Consider the following 6,970-nt stretch of genomic DNA (forward strand, 5'->3'; position numbering starts at 1 on the left):
CGGCCATCACGGCTCTGGGCATTCGTCCACACAGTTGCCGCTGGCTGATAAACGCGCCTGTCGAGGTGATTTATGTCCCTGTCACCTGCTCTTTCTTCTTCCTCCTCCCCCAGCAGTTTGTTTCCCAATGATTATCGCTAAATCAGGGCCCAGCTGCTGCACGGGACAAGGGGGGCGGTGGGGACGGGGGGGGCACCTGTCACAGCAGGGAGTGTGGCATGAACTGAACATCAGCACTGAGCTTGGAGACGGTGGAGGTGATGGGGCACGTCCCAGTGGGAAAGCACAACCATCCCCAGTGCAGGGTGCTCTTGACTATGGCCATTAGGGAACCCGACAGCAGGGAGGATGGAGGCCAAACCCAACCCCACGGGCTGAGGTGGAGGCACAGGGAGCTGAGGCGGTGCTGCCGGCCGCAGGGCTCGGGCAGGTACTCTATCTACATCGCCAACTACGCCAGCGGCAAGGTGGGCCCACACGCACTGCTGGAGATGGACGTGACTGCTAGTGACCCTGCCCGTGGCATCGTGGTGCTGGTGGACGTGGCCGCCCAGGCTGGTGTCAGCAAGTACACAGGTATGGAGAGGACGTGAGCATCGGCGACCTGCGCCGTGACCCACACCGCAGGTGCCATACATTGCCTGCCTGACTGCCCCACCTAGTGGCCACCCCACTGCGCGTGGCAGCCACCCAGCAGGACCCCGCTGTCATCCTGCTGGTTCCCTGGCAGCGTCCTTAGGACCTGGGGATGCAGGGTGCATGCCAGCCACTATGGGGGACTGCCGCGTGCCCCGTCTCTGCGGCGGTAAATTCTTGATAATTAGGAGTGTTGTCACCATGGCGATGGCAGTGATTAGGTTGGATGTGACACAAGCGGCTGCCAGCCCCAATTAGCTCCTGATGAGAGGGAGTGAAGGAGGAGGGAGGGAGAGGAGGGGGTCTTGGGAACACTGAAACTGATGCAGGGACATGCAGCCCCCAAAGCAGGGGACAAACTTACCACTGGCTGCTGTCCCCAGGGGGCCGTGGTGTGGCTGTAGGCCCGATCCTGAGTGACAGTGCTTCTGACATCTTCTGCGGGAACGAGAACAGCCCCAACTTCCTCTTCCACAACCGTGGGGATGGGACATACCGGGACGTGGCAGCTGTGGTGGGTGAGTAGAGGGTGGGGGAGATGACACCAGATGAGCTGAGCACAGTGCTGGAGGGACCATGAAGATTGACGGCCCCATTGGCCACAGGAGGGGCATCACTGATGCAAGGATGCAGCGTGGGGAGGCCAATATGGGGACTGGGGGCCATGTTCCAGGACGTATCTTGGGGAGTTGTCCCAGGATTGAGTGTCCTGTCTCCCTGTCCCCTTGCTGCTCGCAGGGCTGGATGACCCCTACCAGCACGGGCGTGGTGTGGCATTGGCTGACTTCAACCGCGATGGCCGTGTGGACATTGTCTATGGCAACTGGAATGGGCCACACCGCCTCTACCTGCAGGCAGGGGCCCCCGGGCGCATCAAATTTCGGGTGAGGGCTGGGGCTGGAACATCCCCAACCACCAGCTTTCATGCTGAGCCAGTTTGGCTTTGAGCTCTGGTTCCCAGTGGGGATGGAAACTGAGGAGCAGTGTCCTCACATCACCAGCCCGTACCCATTTCTCACACAGGACATCGCCACTCCCAAATTCTCCATGCCATCCCCCGTCCGCACTGTCATCGCTGCTGACTTTGACAATGATCAGGAGCTGGAGGTCTTCTTCAATAACATTGCCTACCGCGGCTCTTCTGCTAACCGCCTGTTCCGGTAGGGCTGGGGGGCCATGCCCCACAGCGGGAGCCAAGCAGCCCTCACCATGCTCTTCTCCATTGGTGCCACGTGTGGGGCGAGAGCTCCGACTCTGCTCATCAAGGAGCCATGCCTGAGCCCTTCCCTATGTCATTAGCAGCCCTGCGGCTGTGCCTGCAGCAGCCTCTGGGGTCCCCATGCTGCTGATCACAGCTGTGTGGAAGCTTGTTCCCTGCTGCAGCTAATTGTGGGGATCAATTCCTCACCACTGCTCTGCGGCACCCCCTCACCGTGTCGGCACAGTGGGCAGATGGAAGGCGATGGTTTGGGGGGAGCTGGGAGTCCCCAGGGGTTGCGGCAGCGTTTGGAGATGATGCTGCTGCTCTGCAGCTCAGATCCATGCCCTTGTGACATCCCTGTCATTCCTCCGTGGAGCAGGGATGAGATGTGCATGTCCAGACACCAGCCACCCCACCCCAACACCCTTGGGGGTGGCCCTGTCCCCTCTGGGTGTCACCTCTCTGCCAGGCTGCTTCAAGGTGGAGAGCTGCTGGATGTCATGGGGACACAAGGGCTGGCACTAACACCCTGCCTGTCCTCAACAGGCTCATCCGCAGGGAGCACTCAGACCCCATCGTAGAAGAGCTGAACCCGGGGGATGCGCTGGAGCCTGAGGGACGAGGCACTGGTGGGTGCTGCAGGGCAGGGCTGGGGGTGACACAGCACCACCAGGGTGCTGCCATCACCATGAGAGCCAAACCCATGACCTGTTGCTCTGTGCACAGGAGGTGCAGTGACAGATTTTGATGGCGATGGGATGCTGGATCTGATCCTATCCCACGGCGAGTCCATGGCACAGCCACTCTCCATCTTCAAGAGCACCCAGGTGAGCAAAGGGGTTCCTCTAGGTGTCTCGGTCCCTGTGTCCCTCCAGCTCAACCTTCCTCCCCTCTGCTGCAGGGTGCTGGCAACAACTGGCTGCGGGTTGTGCCGCGCACCCGCTTTGGGGCCTTTGCACGAGGAGCCAAGGTGGTGCTGTTCACACGGCGCAGCGGTGCCCATCTGCGTATCATCGATGGCGGCTCAGGGTACCTGTGCGAAATGGAGCCCGTAGCACACTTTGGACTGGGTGAGCCCTGGGGTGGGGGCAAGAGGCTGCCAGCCCTCCCTGCACCCAGTGACAGGCTGCCTGCCCACAGGACGTGACGAAGCCAGCAGCCTGGAGGTGACGTGGCCCGATGGCCGTGTCCTGGTGCGAGCGGTGGCCAGCAGCGAGACCAACTCTGTCCTGGAGGTCCCCTATCCCCGAGACACAGAGAAGCCACCGGTGCCCACCCTGCTGGAGGTGAGGACCCACGGGGAGTGATCAGGGGACAGGAATGCGGGGCTGAGCTCTGTTGCCTTGGGGCTGCCCCATCCCAGTGTCTGCTTCTCCCCAAACGCAGTGCGGGCAGGGATTCTCCCAGCACGAGAACGGACGCTGTGTAGGTGAGTGCAGACACAGGCATGGCTGAAACCCAGAGTATGGCTGTTGGGCATGTGCTCTGGGAGCCTGGGCTCTGAGGGGGCAGGGGGTGCATGGCTGACACAAGTGACGCAGCAGAAGTGGGGACGTGGTCGTGTTCAGCTGTGAATGGCCACATCCACGCTTACGCACAGTGGGAGCCAGGGCACACCACTGGCAGTTCCCAGCCTGGCCACATCACCCCCCCCTCCCCTCTATCCACAGACACCAACGAATGTGCTGAGTTCCCCTTTGTCTGCCCCCGGGAGAAGCCCATCTGCATCAACACCTATGGCGGGTACCGCTGCCGCAGCAACAAGCGCTGCGCTCGTGGCTTTGAGCCCAATGAGGATGGCACAGCATGTGTGGGTGAGTGATGGTGGTGATACACTGGAGCAGCACCTTGGGATGGTGATGTACCCACCCAGGCACAGCCACCCCTGTCCCTCCAGTGGTTGCCTATGCCCCAGCCCCACAGCTATGTGCCTCCATGTTTGCTGGTCCCGTACCACCCACTTGCTGCTGACCACCCAACTCTCTTTCTTTCCTGCTCCTTTTCTCATTCTCCAAGCAGCTCAGGTGGCCTTTTTGGGGGGATACCCCTCCACTGGGAGCTGGCCCTGGGCCCCCGAACGCATTCTCCTCTCTCTGGGCTTCGGACTCTGCCTATGCCTCTATGCACTTTAACCCTGCCTGTAACACCCAAGCAGCCTTGGCGAAGGATCAGCCAGCCTCTGCCTGTCTCTTTTTCTCTCTCCCCATGTGGAACTGCCCTGGATGGGCAAGGGACCACAGCATCGTCCCCACATTGCAGCCCAGGACTGAAGCCCCAGCACTAACCCCGCATCACTGGCTCCGTCGCCTCGATCCCGTGCCATGTGCCTGCTGGTTTGGCCTGAGCCACATGTGCTTTTCAAGTCCCCTCTGCCCGGGGGGGGGGGGCAACCCCAGCAGAGGAGGCTCCCCCCAACCCAGCAGGGGAAAGTCCCCTCAGTTTGTTTTTTAACTTCTTGACCCTGCTGTTTGGAGTTGGACCCTGCTCAGTCTTCCAGCCCATCTCCTGGAGAACCCTCCCAATAAACTATACACTGTCTATTTGCCGGCTGAGCTGAGCTCAGGCTTTCAACAGGGTGGGAGCCACTATTCTGCCCTGGATTCCAACCCCCACCCACCCTCCCAGCCCTCCATTTCCCCCAGGCACAGCCCCTGTGCCAGCCGTGCCATGTGAGTAAACCAATCTCTGTCCTGCTTTCTCTGCTTGTCCCACAGGGCGTGTACTGCACCATGCCCTCCCACTTATTGCCCCATACTCAGTCTACACATGGGGCCAGTCCTATGGCACCTATTGCACTGGGGTGCCCAGCCCCAACACAGCCCCGATGCAGGAGGAGGCAGAGTAGCTAGCAGGGCCGAAGCATGAGGTTTATTGAAGGTCTCCATCAGTTTCCATGCAGGGTGCCCCACAGGGTGCACCAGAGCCTCACCACCCTCCTGTGGGTCCGGGTCCTCCTCCCTCTATGGCCCTGAAGCTCCCTCCCAGGTACTGGATGTTACAGGGACCCGGCTTTCCCCCTCGGGGGTCCCCCACCACAGGTTGCAAGAGTGGGTGCTGTAGCCAGGGGTGCTGCATCAGAGCAGCTCTGCAGGTTTGGCACCTTTGGGGTGATGGGCAGGGTGCAAGCAGGAGACACACCCCCTACAGCCCCCCAGCGCCACAGGGGTACTGTATGCTGCAGGGAGGGTGAGGATGCATGCGGGATGTGTGGGCAGGAGGATTTGTGCTTCCTGTCCTGGCACAAGGAGCTGACTGGGGATGGGAGGGAGCAGGATGCAGCCAGAACCTTTGGGGCAGCACAAAGGGTGAACGCACAGCACCATCATGCAGATGAAGTAACACAGGGACACGAGGCCATATCCCCCTGGCTTCAGCGCTGCTGGAGCACTGCAGGGTGAGCTCTTTCACTTGGGGTGAGGGGAGGATGCGGGAGCCCTTTGGCACTGGTTTGGTTCAGTGGGAAGCACCTGGGACACCCCAGCAGTGATTTCTGCCTGCAGTGGGTCTGGGCAGGGGCAGAGCCACCGCAGGGGGCACATGGCACAGAGGACACCTGGCCCCCCATGTCCCCTCCCACCCACTCTGGACTCAGAAGCGGGTGCTCTGGTAGTGCAGCCTGCGGATCTCAGAGAGGCGGCTGTCCCGGCAGTACGCGTCCCTGCAGGGACCTCCCCCCTGCCAGTCACGCCCCCCCCACCGCTGCTGCTGCTGCTGGAGCTGCCACTGCTGGAGCTGCCGCTGCTGCACCGGTCCTCGTAGATGGAGATCTCAATCTGGGCACTGCTAAGGAGAGCCGTGGGATGCATCAGCCACAGCCTCCCTGCCCGCTGCCGGTGTCCCCCCACCCCTCACCCTCATTCCCCCTTATCCCAGAGGATACAACTCTCATGCCACGCTCCAGGGGGTCAGTGAGCAGCAGCCCCCGTGGTGCATAGACCTTCTCGTTCTGCTCCTGGATATACTTGGAGATCTTCTTCAGGACCTGTGAGTGCAAGGGGGACACTGAGTACCCTCCGGCCCTGGTACCCCCTCCAACCCCCCCACTTCCTTTGCCCTCCCCAGGGCATCAGCACCTTCTCGTAGTGTGTCTCCATGCAGAGGAAGATGAAGTAGGCAGTGGCACAGGCCAGGCACCCCTCCAGGTATGAGCTGCCCCCGATCTTCTCCGCTTCAGCATAGAACCCATTGAGAGTTTTCACGGTCTCCTCAAACAGCTGACGCTCAATCTGGGGCAGAAGCTGCCATGAAGAGATGCTTGGCCAGCAGCTATCCCCATCCCTGGGATGCCCTAGGGACCACCTAATCCTCTCCTTCCTTCTCAGCTGCTCCCTGCCCATTGCCCACCTACAATCCCCAGGAGAGATGGTGCATACTTTGCCCAGGGCAGACATCCAGAGCTGGCTCAGGGCCACACAGCCCCCCCATGCCCTCTCCCTTTTGTTTAGACAAACCCCAATAGGACTCTGAATATAGGGCACCCCCACGCACACTGCCAGGCATCCTACCCGGCTCTCCAGCTCCGGGGGGAACTTAGTCTGGAACTGGCACGTGGTCCCATCACTGTAGTCCCGCTGCACAAAGACCTTGGTGGCCAGGGACGCGCTGCGCCGCAGCTCCTGCAGGCTGTGTACCTGGGGGGTTGCAGTGGGGTGAGCTGGGGGGATACAGCCTGGGGGGTGGGGGTGGGGGGGAAGGTCGCCACACATCCCACTGTGGGTGCCATTCCCACAGACTCCAGCATGGCCCCGTGTCCACGGTGGGACAAGGCCTAACGGTGGCACAGGGATCGTCCTCAGTCCTCAGCAGGATGCTGTCAGGAGGAGGGGAACAAGGGATTGCTGCTGTGGGGCTGCAGCAGCTGTGCAGCCGGAAGGGCTGGGATGGCATAACCCTGGCACCCTACGAGGCGCCAGGACCCACTCCAGCCTCCAGGTGTTGGAACAGAGCCGGGATGGAGAGGAGAATGGAGGGGACAAAGGGAGAGAGTCAGACCCCTCAGACTGCAGCCCCACATGGACCTCTCCATCAAGGACACCCCACCCCAACCCCAACCCCACGCCCCTCCAGCCGCACCGCTGGCACCCTGCATGCACAAGGGCCCCTCTGTGAGTGCGGACCCCGCAGGGCTCCAGC

General features: G+C 61.5%; 2 protein-coding genes across 7 annotated transcripts in view; one reads left to right on the forward strand and one right to left on the reverse strand.

Annotated features, from left to right (window-relative positions):
- CRTAC1 (cartilage acidic protein 1) overlaps nt 1-4,377 on the forward strand; it is a 7,112-nt gene extending 2,735 nt beyond the window's left edge. Inside the window, exons 4-14 of one of the 5 annotated variants that reach the window (XM_031554464.1) lie at nt 420-576; nt 1,020-1,154; nt 1,375-1,520; nt 1,660-1,796; nt 2,384-2,466; nt 2,564-2,664; nt 2,739-2,907; nt 2,978-3,123; nt 3,224-3,266; nt 3,508-3,651; nt 4,078-4,217. In XM_031554464.1, the coding sequence (XP_031410324.1) occupies nt 420-576; nt 1,020-1,154; nt 1,375-1,520; nt 1,660-1,796; nt 2,384-2,466; nt 2,564-2,664; nt 2,739-2,907; nt 2,978-3,123; nt 3,224-3,266; nt 3,508-3,651; nt 4,078-4,121 (1,305 nt within the window). In that variant the 3' untranslated portion in view covers nt 4,122-4,217. The other 4 variants (XM_031554465.1, XM_031554463.1, XM_031554462.1 and 1 more) reach the window with 4 other exon arrangements.
- A 306-nt stretch (nt 4,378-4,683) lies between these two features.
- The window catches only part of GOLGA7B (golgin A7 family member B), a 4,928-nt gene continuing 2,641 nt past the window's right edge, over nt 4,684-6,970 (reverse strand). For both annotated transcript variants that reach the window (XM_019617731.2, XM_019617732.2), the window contains 4 exons: nt 6,343-6,468; nt 5,911-6,063; nt 5,718-5,819; nt 4,684-5,610 (listed from right to left, as the gene is read on the reverse strand). In XM_019617731.2, the coding sequence (XP_019473276.1) occupies nt 5,242-5,610; nt 5,718-5,819; nt 5,911-6,063; nt 6,343-6,468 (750 nt within the window). In that variant the 3' untranslated portion in view covers nt 4,684-5,241. The remainder of the gene's footprint in view (nt 5,611-5,717; nt 5,820-5,910; nt 6,064-6,342; nt 6,469-6,970) is intronic.

This window comes from Meleagris gallopavo, chromosome 8, assembly GCF_000146605.3.
Source record: "Meleagris gallopavo isolate NT-WF06-2002-E0010 breed Aviagen turkey brand Nicholas breeding stock chromosome 8, Turkey_5.1, whole genome shotgun sequence".
NCBI classification, from domain to species: Eukaryota; Metazoa; Chordata; class Aves; order Galliformes; family Phasianidae; genus Meleagris; species Meleagris gallopavo.